The sequence below is a fragment of the Schistocerca gregaria genome, chromosome X (genome assembly GCF_023897955.1).
Source record: "Schistocerca gregaria isolate iqSchGreg1 chromosome X, iqSchGreg1.2, whole genome shotgun sequence".
Classification (NCBI taxonomy): Eukaryota; Metazoa; Arthropoda; class Insecta; order Orthoptera; family Acrididae; genus Schistocerca; species Schistocerca gregaria.
Window position 1 is genome coordinate 529897131 of NC_064931.1, and position 18680 is coordinate 529915810.

Genomic DNA, 18680 nt, shown 5'->3' on the forward strand with positions numbered 1-18680 from the left:
AAATATTGGACTTCATAGAGAGAGCTGAAGAACATGGAAGCAACTGGTGCTTTAGGCCATGCACAATTGTTCACTGAAAGCATGGCAATTGGGTACGCTATTTATGCTGACTTTTTAGTGCAGCAACAGGGAAGTACTTCGCCAATGGCATCATGCACCTTCCCCCGAACCGAACTGTCACAAATTGTTTTGATTGCACTCTAGTTTACTGACTTGGTCTCACAGATACATGCATTTAAGTACCATGTATTGGAAGGTACAAACAATTGCCATTATATATGTTCTGGATTTTGTATTTGAAAAATACAAAGTACAAATTTGAATGTAGGTGCACATTTTGTATTGGTAACCATTTATTCTCTTTCTTATGTAAGGAGACTCCCTTATATTTGTCATTGTAAAGTACTTGTGGAAAAAAGAGCAATATTCATTACAGTATTACTCCAAATACTCTGTACAAAAAGCATAATGTGTTTTGAGCATTGAACACCTGACAACCTCAAATGTAGCTGACAGCAGTTTGTACATGCAAAGGAAACAGCTGCATCAGTGATCATCCTATAGTACAAAGGCGTCCTATAGTACAAAGGCGTCCTATAGTACAAAGGCGTCCTATAGTACAAAGGCGTCCTATAGTACAAAGGCGTCCTATAGTACAAAGGCGTTATTCAGTTCCAAGATGTAGCATACTGAGGTAAAACATTGTTTATCTTTCACCTTACATGGATAGTTTTTACAACATGAAAATATACAGAATATGAAAATAAAACCTAACCTTGAGCCTTGTTGGTTGTTGCTGCAAATGGAAAATTATTTGGGAACTGAAGTCGCTTTGAATGAATGGGTAAATCTGTGGGATTGTTGTTATATTGGGTATGGTAAAGACCTCTTCAGTTACTAGATCTTTGAGGATAATAGCTTCAATGACAGTATTTTGCGTACTTTTAATATTCAAATGGATAGGATTACAAAGGTTTAGATGATTCAGATTCCTTTGTAACATTCTACTCATTAACCGATAAGCAATAAATACACCTCTCATGTTTTCTGCAAAACTGACAACAAGGAAGAAAACAAAACAGCACATTGTTGTTTAGAAAAATAAACAGCATATGCCTGTCTGAATATTTATGTAGAAGCTTTGAAGTAAATCAGTCAAGAAATTTTCTAAGTTTTAGGTAACAATGAATGACAACTTGTCTTTATATAGTCTCTTATAGATAGCTAATTTATGAAGCAATAAAATGAAAAGGGAAACAGTTTTCTGCCAGTTTCTTAGTTAAAGCAGTGACAATGGATGACACTGGTGATACGGTGCTTGAGTGAATTGGGATATAGTCATGTTGGATGAGAGTGACTTTCTTAAGGAACATCTGTGTTATCAGATGCAGTTGGTCACACAGAATGCACACACACACTTCTTGGCCATGTAGAAACTTCATACAACTTTCATGCTCAGTGACAGGAGTAAACAATCTGATGAGCAAGCTGCTTGGCATTTCCAATAGAGAAACATTTTTCTGATGCAAGGTTAAGGGTAATTGACTGTACCATATTAATCTTTTCTGATCAACACTGGTCTGTGTTACACCATAAATTCACAGTTTACTTAATACCAGCGAATTTTTTTAAATTGTTGATCTGAAGTTGAGAAATGTTGTAAATGTTCAACTTGTACAGCTGTGTGTGAATTGTGATTCAGGAAAGAGGTTATGTAGGATACTGATTGATTTCTGATGTTACTTGTCACATTGGTTGTGGGAGGTCTTCATGGCAAATTACTTCAGTGTTCAACAGTATCAATTACCAAGGATTGGCTTCTGTTTGTGGCTACTATTTGTTGAGTGCAAGCTTTTAATGCAGATAGTGTTAAGTCAAACACACAGTTGTTGCATTTAACCCCACCAAAAAAATTTACTTATTAATTTATATTGGTCTTCTACTTTCTCTCTTAAGTATGTCCATTTACACTGATGGATACATGATGTGTAGCATTCTACGTAATGATTTCAGTCCTTCAGCAGTGATCAGTTGTAGTGCACAAATGGTCTAAATTATGTACACAATGGGCTTCCACAAGTTTGATTTGGGCTGTAATGAAAACTGGTCTATGTAAGGAATGTTTTTATGTTTGATTCCTTTATTGTATGCCTGCACTAAATGTTTCAGGTTAGATCACGTGACATTTATGCTGAGAGATACTATTCTTGCTTTTCAGAGGCAGTAGCTGACCCAAGAGGCGGAAAAATATCCCAGAATGTCACAACGTATAAAGCAGAATCTGTGGTAAATAATGCTGTTGCCGTTTCTGTTTAAATAACACTCAAAGAGAACAGTTAGAAATGATGTATGTTCTATTATCTTACTGTATAGAAGACCATGCTACACTCATGTCTGTGAGGTAAGGAATGTTAAAAAAACTTGGCACCGTGGTAACACTGTCTGGACTGAACTGTGGTGGAACAAGGAAATGACAGATGATGTTTTTGTGCTGTTACAAGCCCACTAAGTGTACCTTCATGTTGCATCCATACAGAAAACAGTATTAATGGTATTAAACAGGCTGGCACAGTACACACATTTGGTTGTTCGTACAGCACAAGATCACTGACAGATACGAGGATGGGCAAAGAATTGAAATTGCCCAAAATTTTATTTCATGGCTGTCAAGGTGGTTTGAAGAAGCAGTCAACGTTCAGTGGAAATAAAGGCAAGGTTGACAGTGTGCTGCCACACAGCAACAAGATTATTATTTGGTCCTAAATGCCCAGACATGGCCAAACCAGCACAGCATCTGCCCTTGCTGCAGAATGCACACCAGACTGTGTCATGCATCTTCCATCAATATAGTACACCACCAGGTTTCAGAGGTTGTTTTGTGTGCTCAGTGGCACATTAGATGTAGTCCCCCTTACACAGACCCATTGTGGCTTAAAAAATGTGATGTTTTGCCAACCAATAGCTGATGCTGGAACATGGTAGTGCCCTCTCCTGATGTGTTGATGTTTAGTGTACTGTGATTTGTCATATTATGTTTATCTGGCAGATCACTGGCACACATTTAATCTCTGCTAGTGCTATGCAGAGAGAGAGAGAGAGAGAGAGAGAGAGAGAGAGAGAGAGAGAGAGAGAGAGAGATACAGATACTTCAATAACAGTGTTGTCATTTGGTGTGGTTCCACATTATGATGACTAGATCGCTGCATGTGTTTTGTAGTGGACTATGAGGGTTGCATTGTGAAGGATAACATCCTGCAGTGATATGTGCACCTTTTGTGTGCTTATATACCTAGGTTCTGTGTCATGAATGATAATGTTCAACAGTGCAGGGCTAGACTAGCAGAAGAGTGCCTGCCACCTGAGAAAATAACAAATTTAGACACACACAAGCGGGCTCCAACAATTAAAATATGATGGAACATGCATGGGATGATCTACATGAAAGGAGTGTAAATTTAAACACACAGACACCACAGACCTTTGCTGAGATGCAAGAGGACACTAGTCCAGCAGTGGGAGGCCTTACTAAAAGATATGCTATATAGTCATATACACAATATTGTGAGCCATAGTGCCTCCTGTATTGCCCTGTAACAGCATCACACCCTGTATTGATGTTCAGTAAGTCAGTATCTTTGGGACACATGGTGACACCCCTGAAGAATTTGTTGTTTTCTGGTACACACTTTACCCATCACTCTCACACGCCAGTGTTTCCAGTCCACTGTTTATCATCTTGCCTCTTGTTTAGCGACTGTCAAAAGTATTTCAAACTATGTACATGACTGTATTATGTTCTGAATTTAAAAGTGGAATATTTGGGAGACTAATACTTTTATGAAAGATGTTACTTAAAGATATGGAGGGGATAGAAACATGCATGTACTTTACTTTTCAAATTTTAATCTGTATTGTTTTTAAACCTCTTCTGCTCTTACTACTCCTTTCCACCTTCGCTTTCCTCTGTGTTTTCATATTGAAAATCAATCTGTGTTATGTGGGAACAACAATTTATTCTCATTCTAGTCAAATTTCCTTGTATACAAGTGTGTGACCAGATTTACTATGAGTTCACATTGCACTGTACACAGGATGATGGTAATTTTGTTGAAACTTGACTCATAAGCATTTTGTTAACACTTCCCACAGCACAGTGTCTCTCCCCTTTTCAAACCAGTGTACACATATTACTAATTGTTAGGTTCTACTTTCTGTGTATTTGTGCAGGCCACTTGTTCATTTAGGACCTGTCCTATTTTCTACCTCTGTGGCAAGATTGAGGAACTGTTAATTGAAATACTAGGACATGTGCTTCTGCCAGAGGTATTGGGTCTTCCCTGTTTCAGTCTTTAACACTTCAGACAATTGCTTTTCTGCCTCTAGAATCAATTTCCATCAGTTCATATTTTGCAACCAATGAGACTATTTTGGGTATAACAGTTTTAACTTGCATCACTTAATTACTGTCAGTAGCCAACTTTATAGTTTGACTTGCATAACTGCATAAGAAACCCAGACCCAATTTAGATATTCTGAAATACATTTGGCTGTAGAATATCTTTCTAAATTGATCTTTGTGGTACTATATTCGCTGCTCAGTTGTTATATTTGTGCTTTATTACAATTTTGCATACATTTAATGTCAATATGCTTGCTTTCATTATTAAATTTTGTTTCATTTTCTGTTATTCTTTTTGGTTCTAAAACACGAATAAAGAAGAAAAAGGAAGCAGGAGGTGTCAGAAAATAACATTGTAAGTGGCATAAAATGGCTGCTGAAATGGGCAAAATGTAACAGCGAAGTTAGTAATAAAATATAGTTTTCAATCTTTCAGCCCTACATATGTTCACTCTGGGAGAAAACCAAGCAGTTAGCAGGGACTGCAAGGAATTATTCTCAGTCTGCTGTATTTTAAATGTTGAAGTTTTATTTGCTAATTGGATGATAAGCATCCAGGATTTACTTTTTTGTCAGACTAGTCAGATAAAGATCATTTATACATTTTGAGCAAATATATGAACCAAATCAGGCAATGATGGTTAGTACTCCTGATGTGGTTGTAACTGAAACTGAGTGAGATGGTGTAGTGATTGAGATACAGGACTCGTTTATAGGAAAACTACATAACCCCCTACAGTCCCAACCATACAGATTTAGCTGTCTCTTTGCTTTCCTTAATTAGCACTAGACAAATACCAATATGATTTCTTTGAGGAAACAAATCAGCCTTGTCTGTTTCAGTCTTAGCTTCTGCAACCTTGTGAATAACTTCATTGTTGGTGGGATGTTAAATTTAGAGGATGAATGTAGCAAGTAGCCATATTCTCAGACTTAACATTTAGAGATATTTTTTTTATAGAAAGTCAGTGTTCTCATATTACATTTACATCTATACTCAGCAAACCGCCACCCCTCCCCCATCCCTTTCCTATCCAGTAATGGAAAGGAAATAAGACGACCCAAGAAGGGCAGCTGATTTCTTCATAGGTTCATTTAGCTCATGCAAAAGTGTCTTGGAAATGTTCATTAAACTACAGTGGCAGACACAACAAGTGAGGCATTCTGCACCATAGTAATGAATCGTGTGTAGGAAGAAAGATTGTTCATAAGCCTACATGTGAGCTCAAATTTAATTTATCTTGATTTTCTTTTCACAATTTAAATGTAAGTGGAAGCAATACTGGATATTGGTTAACTTCCCTAGGAATGTACTCTCTCAGTATTTAAATAGTAAAGCACACTATGACGCAGAACACCTCCCTTGTAGCATCTGCCACTGTAGTTTAATGAGCATTTCCAAGACGATTTTTCATGTGCTAAATGAACCTGTGAAAAAACTATCCGCCCTTCTTGGGTCTTCTAATTTCCTTTATCAACCCTGTTTAGGACGGGTCCTAGACTGACAAGCAATATTAAATTCTTAGTTAAACAAAGATTTTGTAAGCTACCTCCTTTGTAGAGGGAGTAATTTCCTGGCCATTTATCCAATGAATGCCTGGTGCTGCTTCCTTATAATTTTGTTTTTGTCATGTAAATTAAAACTGATCGATATGCGTAATCCCAGATATTCAAAGAATGTGACTGCTTCCAATGATTGTTCAGCATTCATGTAATCGTACAATAATGGGTATGTCCACATATTTAGGGGTAATGTATTACCTTTTTGTGTTGTCAGCTGCCAATCCTTGCACAAAGTGTTATTCCTCTTCAGGTGTTCCTTCATTTCACTACTAGCTCATTCAACGAAGACAAAAAAAAAAATGCAGTATGAGCATTGGGGGTGTGGGGTTGCATATAAGGTCACTTTAAAAACTGGCAACTTGTAGCAAAAATTTCTCCCAAAACAACATTAAAAGACATTAACTTTCCTGGGGAAAAAGTCCTATTCATTTTTTCTCTAGGGCTACATAGTTTCTGCACTGTAGGGACGGAAAAATTGCAGATTATTAAAATATTGTTCTAACAGTATAAAATTAATCTTTATCTTTAAATGAAGTGAGTTGAAAACAAATAGTAACTGTTTGTACAGCATGTAAATGCAGTAGAGCCGTATTAAGGGATAAATTGTCTTCTGGTAGTGTAAAAGGGGTGAGGTGGGAAATGTATCTGGTAGAAGCGTTAGGTATGGTAGGTTGCTGGATTGTGTGTGTGCATTTCCCTACTTCATAGGACTGCAAACTGAAAGTAAATAAATTTGTTTTTGACTTTATCTACCCCACTATGTCACAAGAAGCAACTACACACTATTTGATGAAGTTACATCAACCCTCGTCAGTGTGGCATATGAATTGCTGGTGATGCAGTGCTCTGACACGTGTGTGTGTGTGTGCGCGTGCGCCACATAAATCTCTGCACAGTGTTCTACACTGCTAGAGGGGAAATTGATTTTTAGTCATCTTGTATGGCTACTGTAGTGTTCTTCTGGAAAAAATAACTTCCTCCAATATGAATGATGCTTTATTTTCAGTTCACAGACAGGCTATACCTCCCCAAGGTTTCCTGTCCAGTTCTGTTAAGTAAATAGACAAAATAACAATTCTGAGCATGTTTTTATATATTAGAATTATTTTTGGTTTATTGAATGACTACTTACTTTTGGTTGTTAAGTGAGCTTTTATGTAAACTAAGTTCCTGTATGCTTAATTTGTAAGTGTGATGTTGTCAGTGTTCACTATAGTGTTGGTGGGAAAGGGATTGTATTAGTAAATGTTACACATTGTTGATCTATTATTAATAGCAATTGTAATGTTGTGGAATTGTGTTTTAGTCACTTGGTGGTGAATTAATAGATATCAAAAAAGTTACTGAACTTCTTTCACCATTAATTGTGTTACTGGTCGAGTGCATAAATCTGTTCCATTCAGAAATTGCTGGTGCTTGCAGAGTGGGCTGCACAGAGTGGAGCTACCGACCACACATCTGCAGTAATCTTGCAAGAGTGGTATGAATGTATCTAATGGAATGGAACTGATAATGTTAAAGTCTAGAACAGTAATCTGCTGTGATGCAGTGTTTGACTTCTGTAGAAGTATCTGAAACTGTCAACATCTAGGTGACCAGCTTCTGCTAGAGAGGGAGACAATTTTTAAAAAAAAGCTTCTGAGATTTTGGGGGAGCTGAGGATGAGGTGATGCATTTGGTAGCCTCAAGCTGTGAGAAGTATTCCAGCCTTTGATATTGGTGACAATGAAATCAACATTAACAAGTACATACTGGCAGTGTTTTACACTTGAGGGCAGGCTCTTCAGTGTGGTAGACAGTTTACAGCTCGAGCAATGACAGTAAAGTTATTTTGTCTACTCAGATCAGAAAACTTTATAGGAAAAGCTGGGGAGGTATAGGCTGTTAGTAAACTGAAAAGTGAGCATCAATCGTGGTGGGAGAAGTTGCCTTTCCCAGAAGAACACTACAGCTGCCTTACAGTATGACTATGAATTAATTTTCCTATAGAAGTGTAGAACAGTTTGCAGAGATTTATGTACATATGCATTACTTACATTAGTTTTATTAGGAAATCATATCTGCATTCCATGGAGCATTAACAGACTTCGTGGAAAACATACAACCCTCTCCTCATATCTACACACTGTATTGCCAGTGATTCATAAGCCACACTGTGCAGGGTCCATATAACTTTGTGAAACACCATGTAGTTGTTTCGTGTAGTGTGTAGTGTAGTGTAGTGTAGTGTAGTAGATGGTGGGGAATTACTTGCTTGACCTCCAGTTTGCAGACTTACGAAGGAGGGGGAAGTGCATGAATACAGGCGACCAACCTTCCCTCGCACTTCTACCCTGTACATTTCCCCCCTCCGCCCTTTTACATTCCCAGAACACAATTTATCCCTTAATGCAGCTCTACTACATTTAGAATTGGCACGAACATTTAATATTCATTGGTAACCCACTTCATTTAAAGGTAAAATTAATCTAGTACTGTTAGAAAAATGTTTTTAAAAATGTGCATTTCTTCCATCCCTGCAGTGCAGAAACTTAGTCCTAGAGAGAAAATGAATAAGACCTCCTTTCCAGGAAATTCAATGTAGCTTAATTTTGTACTGCAAAGTATTTTTGCTACACACAGTTAATTTTGGGTTATTTGAGACTAATGTTAGTAAATGGCCTTTAACACCCCCCCCCCCTCCCCCCCCCCCTCACACACACACACACACACACACACTGACACTGACACTGACACTGACGTCCAACCAGTCAGGTGTTTTAGAATGCTGTTCATGACACTCTCTCCTATCACTGTACAAAAATTTGCGACTACAGTTTTTTTTTCCCTAATTTTCCTTTGTTGACTGGACTATACAATTTTCTTGCATTGAAACTTCTTTATATGCAACAGCAGCATCTGCAAATATTCTCTTGGACCTTCTGACATAATCCACTACATCATGTATGTATATTGTGAAACATTATGGTCCTCTGAAACTTGCTTGGGCTACACGTGAAGCTATATTTATGCCTCTCCATTGAGAATGACCTTCTGTGTTCTATTTGCAAGGAACTTATCAATCCAATCACAAAGGTTTTCTCATATTCCTTGCACTTTTGTGTGCGTGCGTCTAAAAAAGATGTTGAAATTATTTATTGTAGATACATGAAGAACTGATTGACAGTGGTTTCTATAGCACTGCCTGTCTAGTATGCAATTCGATGAATGAAAAGTATCTGTGAAAATGGCCCTGTGCTGCATGGTGTAAATATCTAGACTACATATACGTCTATTTTCAGCACCTAAAACCTGGTCTGGTTCACACTGGAGCAAATGGAAGCAAACACTACACAAATGAGAATGTGTAGAAAATTTGCCCCTCCACTCCCACTCCCGCTCCCGCTCTCTCTTTTTTTTTTTTTTTTTTTTTTTTTTTTTTTTTTTTTTTTTTTTTTTTTAACTGAATTGGCAACTCCAGTTTTACTTAGCATTAGTCCAGCATTTTGTGCAGATGTTGGCTTCTTTACAGTCGAGGGGAAGTTTGTAAACAGAGCACTAATAATTACTGACAACCAACATAACCTGAAGGAAGTCTATCATTTACACTCTAGTTGTTGGAACTGGTGGTCGAACAGTACAATGCATGCCTGGAAACTGGGAGATCACATGACTGAATCTCGACCAGGCCACAGATTTTTTTCAGTTGGCTTTCTGAACTAACTTTCACCTCTCAGTGATGAGGAGTTGCAAGGAATGACACGTGGTTCAAATTTTATGTTAAACTGTAGGTCCCTCACCCCCAAGATAGATAACTGGGATAGGTTAGGGACACACAAGTCACAGAAGTGGTATGCAGTTGGAAGACTTGCACCAGGCTATTGAGCCACATGAAATGATGATGATGATGATATAATAATAATAATAATCCCCGTGGAGGCCCGGGAAAATAATAGGCCTCCGGTATGTTCTGCCAGTCATAAAAGGCGATGAAAAGAACAAACCACTAATAGGGCAACCCCCTTTTAGTGTGATTAGTTGGTTCAGTACAGAACTAAAGAAGCCTTGGACAAGGGCCGTCATGGTCGGGGATGATGCTTGAACCCTATGCCCGCCCACAATGGTAACGACACTGCTGGCCAACTGGAAAAAGATTTAAATCCAAATAGAGGTCTTTTGCAGGATATGCTTCCTGCAACCACCCTAGAAGGAAAACAGACAGAGGATGAGATGGTCAGATGAAGTTAATGGACACCTAATGTTGTGTTATTACCAAGCAACAAACCTAGGAACCAACACAACTGGATACAGATCATAAGTATACACAACATTTATTACCAGATACCCAGAATTAAAATTTTTAACAGGACGACGACTAGCTGATCAGATCCGTGTAATAATAAAAAATAACAGGATATCCCAGTCAGAATTAGAAAATATCAAACAACAAGTACAACCAATACTGGAACAAAATAATGTGCAATCAGAAGAAGAAGAAAATACAGTAATGTACTCAAACATCCCAGAGCAAACAAACAAAGAACAACACACATCAATTAAACAATCAGAGGGAAACGAAATCTTAAGACTGCCACCAGAACAAGTACAAATAGAACACGAAGTGACACACATGTTCGATATAGAAGAAAAATTTCAGCTGACATATATAGAATACAAAGACACAAATACAGACATTAGACCATTCTTGCATAGATCGCCAAATAACCCACAAGTCGAAACAACAATAAAAAGTATCAACACAATCATACACAACAAAATAAATGAAAACACAACTATGGAAGAGTTACAACTACTGGTTTATATAGGAGCACTCACTACACTAAATCTACTCACTAGTCACAGATCAGAACCAACCAACACACAGAAGAAACCCACAAAACCAGCATGGCAACACAGGCTACAGATCAGAATAGGAAAACTGAGAAAAGACATTGGACAGCTAACACAATTTATAAGACATCAAATGTCAGGAAAAAAAAAAGTAAAAGGTTAGGTAAAATCTCACAACAAGAAGCGATAGAGCAATTAGATGAAAAGAAGCAGAAATTACAAGCATTGGCCAAACGACTTAGAAGAGACAAAAAAAGTGAAAAAAGAAGAAAACAAAACCAAACATTCGACACAAACCAAAAGAAATTTTACCAGACAATAGATAACACACACACATTAAAATAGACAATCCACCAAACATAACAGACATGGAACACTTCTGAAGCAACATATGGTCAAACCCGGTACAACATAACAGGCATGCACGGTGGATAGAAGCAGAAACAGACACATACAAGATGATACCACAAATGCCTAAGTGATAATTTTGCAACACGAAGTCACCAAAGCAATTAATTCTACCCACAATTGGAAAGCCCCTGGAAAAGATAAAATAGCAAATTTCTGGCTAAAGTAGTTCACCTCACACATTCACATCTAACTAAATTATTTAACAGTTACATTGCAGACCCATACACATTCCCTGATACACTTACACATGGAATGACTTATATGAAACCTAAAAATCAAGCAGACATGGCAAACCCAGCTAAATACTGCCCCATAACATGCCTACCAACAATATACAAAATATTAACTTCAGTCATTACACAGAAATTAATGACACATACAACACAGAACAAAATTATAAATCAAGAACAAAAAGGCTGCTGCAAAGGAGCAAGAGGATGTAAAGAGCAACTGATAATAGATGCAGAAGTGACATATCAAGCTAAAACTAAACAAAGGTCGCTACACTACGCATACATTGATTACCAAAAAGCTTTTGATGGTGTACCCCACTCATGGTTACTACAAATATTGGAAATATATAAAGTAGATCCTAAATTGATACAGTTCCTAAACATAATAATGAAAAATTGGAAAACCACACTTAATATCCTAACAAATTCAAATAATATCACATCACATCCAATACAGATTAAGCGTGGAATATACCAAGGAGACTCACTAAGTCCTTTCTGGTTCTGCCTTGCTCTGAACCCACTATCCAACATGCTAAATAATACAAAGTATGGATACAATATTACTGGAACATACCCACACAACATCACACATTTGCTATACATGGATGATCTAAAACTACTGGTAGCAACAAATCAACAACTCAACCAATTACTAAAGATAACAGAAGTATTCAGCAATGATGTAAATATGGCTTTTGGAACAGACAAATGTAAGAAAAATAGCATAGTCAAAGGAAAACACAATAAACAAGAAGATTACATATTGGATAACCACAGCGACTGCATAGAAGCGATGGAAAAAACAGAAGCCTATAAATATCTAGGATACAGACAAAAAAATAGGAATAGATGATACAAATATTAAAGAACAACTAAAAGAAAAATATAGACAAAGACTAACAAAAATACTGAAAACAGAATTGACAGCAAGAAACAAAACAAAAGCTATAAATACTAATGCTATACCAATATTGACCACCTCATTTGGAGTAGTGAAATGGAGTAACACAGACCTAGAACCACTCAATACACTTACATGACCACAATGCCACAAATATAGAATACATCACATAATTCAGCAACAGAAAGATTCACATTAAGCAGAAAGGAAGGAGGAAGGGGATTTATCAACGTAAAAAACCTACATTATGGACAGGTAGACAGTTTAAGAAAATTCTTTCTAGAACGAGCAGAAACTAGCAACATACACAAAGCAATCACTCATATAAATACATCGGCTACACCCCTGCAATTTCATAACCACTTCTACAACCCTTTAGATCACATAACATCAACAGATACAATGAAAGTAAATTGGAAAAAGAAAACACTACATGGCAAGCACCTGTATCATCTAACACAGCCACACATCGGTCAAGACTCATCCAACACATGGCTAAGAAAAGGCAATATATACAGTGAGATGGAAGGATTCATGATTGCAATACAGGATCAAACAATAAACCCCAGGTATTACAGCAAGCATATTATTAAAGATCCCAATACCACAACAGATAAATGCAGACTTTGCAAACAACAAATAGAAACAGTAGATCACATCACAAGCGGATGTACAATACTAGCAAATAAAGAATACCCCAGAAGACATGACAATGTAGCAAAAATAATACATCAACAGCTTGCCTTACAACATAAACTTATAAAACAACACGTTCCCACATACAAGTATGCACCACAAAATGTACTGGAGAATGATGAATACAAATTATACTGGAACAGAACCATTATAACAGATAAACCAACACCACATAAGAAACCTGACATCATAATCACCAATAAAAAGAAGAAATTAACACAACTAATCGAAATAGCCATACCCAATACAACAAATATACAAAAGAAAACAGGAGAAAAAATTGAAAAATACATCCAACTGGCTGAGGAAGTCAAGGATATGTGGCATCAGGATAAAGTTGACATTATACCAATTATACTATCAACTACAGGAGTCATACCACACAATATCCACCAGTACATCAATGCAATACAGCTACATCCAAACTTATATATACAACTACAGAAATCCGTAATTATCGATGCATGTTCAATTACCCGAAAGTTCCTAAATGCAATATAACATATACCGTACAGTTAAAAGAAAGTCACGCTTGATCAAGGTCCGCGTCACTTTCTACTTTTGACCAGACATAACGTCTGAGATAAGAAAGAAAGAAATAATAATAATAGTTGTTGTTATAATTGTTATTATGTTAGGGATTGTTTCGCATTTCAGTAGCTGCTATGTATTGAGTAGTTGTTGATGTCCACAGTGACCTATGTGAAGCATTTCAAGGAAGACAATGTTAACAAAATTTTATTAATGAAGTGTGAAATAATTTATACTACTTTCCACTGAGGCTTCTTCGCAAAATGTGCTATAGAGTTTGGTAAAGGGCAGATAGCATGATCTCAGGTCTGTTTTTGACAAAGGCCTTGTTGGCCAGCTTATTTTGTGACAGTCTTTTAGTTGTGCCTGTCTGCTACTCAGCATCTTGACTATATGTTAAGTAGCGACTCTCCTTTTCATTCTATTGTTACATTTCATCCTCGATTTTTCATTATTAGGTTTTCTTTATTTTTTTATACCCTGGCCAGAAAATGATAAATGGCAGAGTGCACCCTGTTCTCTCCTAAAACGTGATCAGTGCTATACACAACAGTTGCAAGGATAACAGCAAGCTTCCTCTTTATGAAAACTATGAATTTCTCTATAATATTGCCTATTAATAAGCTAACACTTGGTTCAAGAATCATAAAAGAAGGTTGTATACATGGAAGAATCCTGGCGATACTAGAAGGTATCAGATAGATCATATAAGGGTAAGACAGAGATTTAGGAACCAGTTTTTAAATTGTAAGACATTTCCAGGGGCAGATGTGGACTCTACATCTACAACCATACTCCATAAGCCACCTGACGGTGTGTGGCGGAGGGTGCCTTGAGTACCTCTATCGGTTCTCCCTTCTATTCCAGTCTCGTATTGTTCGTGGAAAGGAGGATTGTCGGTATGCTTCTGTGTGGGCTCTATTCTCTCTGATTTTATCCTCATGGTCTCTTTGCGAGATATACGTAGGAGGAAGCAATATACTGCTTGACTCTTTGGTGAAGGTATGTTCTGGAAACCTTAACAAAAGCCCGTACCAAGCTCTTGAGCGTCTCTCCTGCGGAGTCTTCCACTGAAGTTCATCTATCATCTCTGTAACGCTTTCGCGATTACTAAATGATCCTGTAATGAAGTGCGCTGCTCTCTGTTTGATCTTCTCTATCTCTTCTATCAACCCTATCTGGTAGGGATCCCACACTGCTGAGCAGTATTCAAGCAGTGGGCGAACAAGCGTACTGTAACCTACTTCCTACTCTGACCACAATCTATTGGTTATGAACTGTAGATTAAAACAGAAGAAACTGCAAAAATGTGGGAACTTAAGGAGATGGGACCTGGATAAACTGGCTAAACCAGAGGTTGTACAGAGTTTCCGGGAGTGCATAAGGGAACAATTGACAGGAATGGGGGAAAGAAATACAGTAGAAGAAGAATGGGTAGCTCTGAGGAATGAATTAGTGAAGGTGGCAGAGGTAAAAAGACAACGGCTAGTACAAATCCTTGGGTAACAGAAGAGATATTGAATTTAATAGATGAAAGTGGAAAATATAAAAATCCAGTAAATGAAGCGGGCAAAAAGGAATACAAATGTCTCAAAAATGAGATCGACAGGAAGTGCAAAATGGCTAAGCAAGGATTGCTAGAGGACAAATGTAAGGATGTAGAGGCTTATTTCACAAGGGGTAAGATAGATACTGCCTACACGACAATTAAAGAAACCTTTGGAGAAAAGGGAGCCACTTGCATGAATATCAAGAGCTCAGATGGAAACCCAGTTCTAAGCAAAGAAGGGAAAGTAGAAAGGTGGAAGGAGTATGTAAAGGGTCTATACAAGGGCGATGTACTTGAGGACAATATTATGGAAATGACAGAACACTGAAAGAACTTAGTCGAAACAAGGCCCCGGGAATAGACAACATTCCATTGGTACTACTGACGGCCTTGGGAGAGCCAGTCCTGACAAAACTCTACCCATTGTCGCCTGTGGTTGTGAATTTCTACATGGAGTACGAGGTGTGACAATAAAGTAATGAGACTGGTAGGAAAAAAAGTTGCTTACCGTTTAGTCAAGTTTAGTATTGTCTCCTTCAAAGTAGTTCCCTTCTGATTGCACACACTTTTTCCAGTGCTGCTGCCATTGATGGTAACATTTCTGGAACTCATCTTCTGTAATATCCTCCAAGGCCCTCATCACAACTTTTTGGACATCTTGTGTTGTTTGAAAATGGTGTTCCTTGACCGCTGTTTTGACTCTTGGAAATAGAAAAAAGTCACATGGAGCTATATCTGGTGAATAAGGTGGCTGTGGTAGTACTGGTTAAAAATTGCTTTATTGACAGAGCAGTATGGGATGGTGCATTATCGTGATGCAGAATCCAATTATCAGCAATGTTGGCATGGACATGAAGAACTAGGTTACTAAGTCTTTCTAAAATTTCTTTGTAGTAATATTGGTCAACTGTTTGTCCAGGAGGCACTTATTTTTCATGAACAATCCCCTTGGAATCAAAGAAGCACACAAGCATGCATTTCTGGGTGATCCTTTTGAGCACCATTGCGAACTTTGACGTTTTGTTTCTGGATCATACTGGGGGGGGGGGGGGGGGGGGGGGAGGGGAGAGAGAAACACCTTTCATCACCAGTGATAACACTGCTCAATAATTCTGGATTGATTTCCATTTCCTCTAACAGATCGGCTGCCACATTTTTCCGTGTTTCTCGCTGTTGTGGTGTGAGATTTTTGGGGACCATTTTTGCACAAATCTTTCTCATACCAAGATCCATTTATTAGATGAGCCATTTCTCGATTGATGTTCAGTTCTTCTGCAATCATTTTCACAGATAATCTTCGATCAGATCGTACGAGTTCACGCACCCTGGCCAAGTTGACATCCGTCCGTGAGGTTGGAGACAAACGCATGTTAACTTACTACAGCACAACTCACGACTGAGCAGTTGCACCGATGTGCTGCTTGGACCAGAAGCAGCGTATAGATTAAGGTCAAAGATATTATGCCTGCGCAAGCCTGCAGGGTTTCCACATCTTGCAAAGAAAATCGGTCTCATTACTTTATTGTCGCACCTCATACTTCGAGGAGGAAGCTTTGGCGTCATCCAAATGGAAACCTACCGTATACTGGTGCACTGTCGGGGGGAAAAAAAGGATGAATATTGGGGAAACACCGAGTAGGAAATGCCTTTGCCCACCCAATAAAACACGAGCATTATTGTGAAGTGTCAAAGACAATTCAGTTTGTGGAAAGTTGGCATATACCAGATTCCATGTCACTGTGGGAAGACTTATATTGTTCAGACAGTGCGCACCATCGAAGATCATTGCTGAGAACATCAGAGACACACTGAACTTAGGTATCCCAACAAGTTGGCAGTCGCAGAGCACTGTTTGTCCGAAAATCACGAAACTGACTACCAACATACCAGGGTCTTAGCATAGACCTCTAAATACTGGGACAGCTTCATAAGAGAGGCTTTCACAATTCATACCAGGGACGGACTCAACTGAGATTGTGGCTATAACCTCAGCAAGGCATAGGAACCAGCATTCAGTCTAATTAAAAAGACTCTCAGCAAAGAAAACGAACAGGCGGCCAGGGCGGATTAGGCAATTGTACCGATGTCACCACCACAGACGCCGACACCAGCGTCTCAGCGACCGCCGATGCGTGGCCGTGGGCACGGGCTGTGGAGGGAACGCCTTGCAGGGGGAGGGGATTTAAGACAGCCGCCCGTCCTTAGCTCAGTTCATCAGGGCACCTGACAATAGGGACATGTCTGATCGCTGAAATATTGTGCCCATCGGACACTGTGGACTGGCAGTACACCTGTGGACAGTTCGAGCAAGAAATACGCTGGGAGAAACTTTAGAATCACATTATTGTCTCTGATTCTTACTGGCACAGCTGTCATCATCTGAACCACAATTCATGGAATTGTCAGAGTTCCTTCCTACTTCTTCTAAAGTTCCCATAACTTCTAAAGAAATGTTGACATCACTTAAATTAATGGCCAAGAAATTGGCTGACACATAACACTCATGTAGGTCCTTAGTACAAGTAGCTGATTTTGAGTGGAAACCACACTGTTCATATTTCATCTTTGCATGTTTGAGAACCATAATTCTACTTTAGTGAGGAACTCTGGATTTTCCATTCTGGTTTGGGTTTGACACAAGATTGCAGTCAATGTGGATATGGGCAACAACACTTGAGCACCCAACCTATAGTCCTGATCTCTCCCAAGTGATTATCACATCTTCAGTATTTTGAAAAAGGCCTTGAAGGGTTGACGATTCTTGTCAGACAAGAATGTACAGCAGGCAGTTGCAGACTTCTTCATGCAGCAGGACAGGGTGTTTTACCAAACGAGTGCACCAAACCCGGTGCTTTGGTGGGTTCATTGCCTCAATGTTCATGATGATTTTGCCTGATTGGCAACTGTACGGTCTATGACTGGAAACATTATTGCCCCTGATATTATGAAAATGAATATTAATGCAGTTTTATCTGCTTTGATATCACTTATCAGTACTGCAAAAAGCAACTGATGGTTTTTATGGATATTAAATGAGTAGCAAATTGCGGAGAATAGTAACTGTGTACATTAGTTTCAGAGAAACTATTAATGCAAACTTAAGTTCGCTTTATGAACCAAGATTGGGTTCTGTCATGCTTTCTGTTTACAGGTGTACCATTGCCCATGGCAATGTGATTACCTCATTGGACATTTGCAGTTGTCACAGTTCCAGTAGTGACATACATTTCTCCCGCCACCTGGTGGGCTATGAATTTAGCAGTTGTCACAGTTCCAGTAGTGACATACATTTCTCCCGCCACCTGGTGGGCTATGAATTTAGCAGTTTTCAACTCTCTCTCTCTCTCTCTCTCTCTCTCTCTCTCTCTCTCTCTCTCTCTCTCTCTCTCTGCGTTTCTGTTTCGTGAATCTTAGTTAAAATTTTGAGAGTGCATACTTTTGGGATAGTCTTCCTGCACAAAGAAATTTCAAGATAGGTTTTGGGATGTCAAATTGGACATTTCCCTTGTGAAATTACTTCACAGTACAAAAAGGGGGGAGATAAGGGGTGAGAATGTTAATTGC

The 18680-nt window shown here is 38.4% G+C and overlaps 1 protein-coding gene across 2 annotated transcripts in view; it reads left to right on the forward strand.

The window, feature by feature from the left end:
- Window positions 1-18680, forward strand: part of LOC126298942 (uncharacterized) — a 171221-nt gene that overhangs the window by 109872 nt on the left and 42669 nt on the right. For both annotated transcript variants that reach the window (XM_049990543.1, XM_049990544.1), the window contains exon 9: window positions 2219-2286. In XM_049990543.1, coding sequence (XP_049846500.1) covers window positions 2219-2286 — 68 coding nt within the window. The remainder of the gene's footprint in view (window positions 1-2218; window positions 2287-18680) is intronic.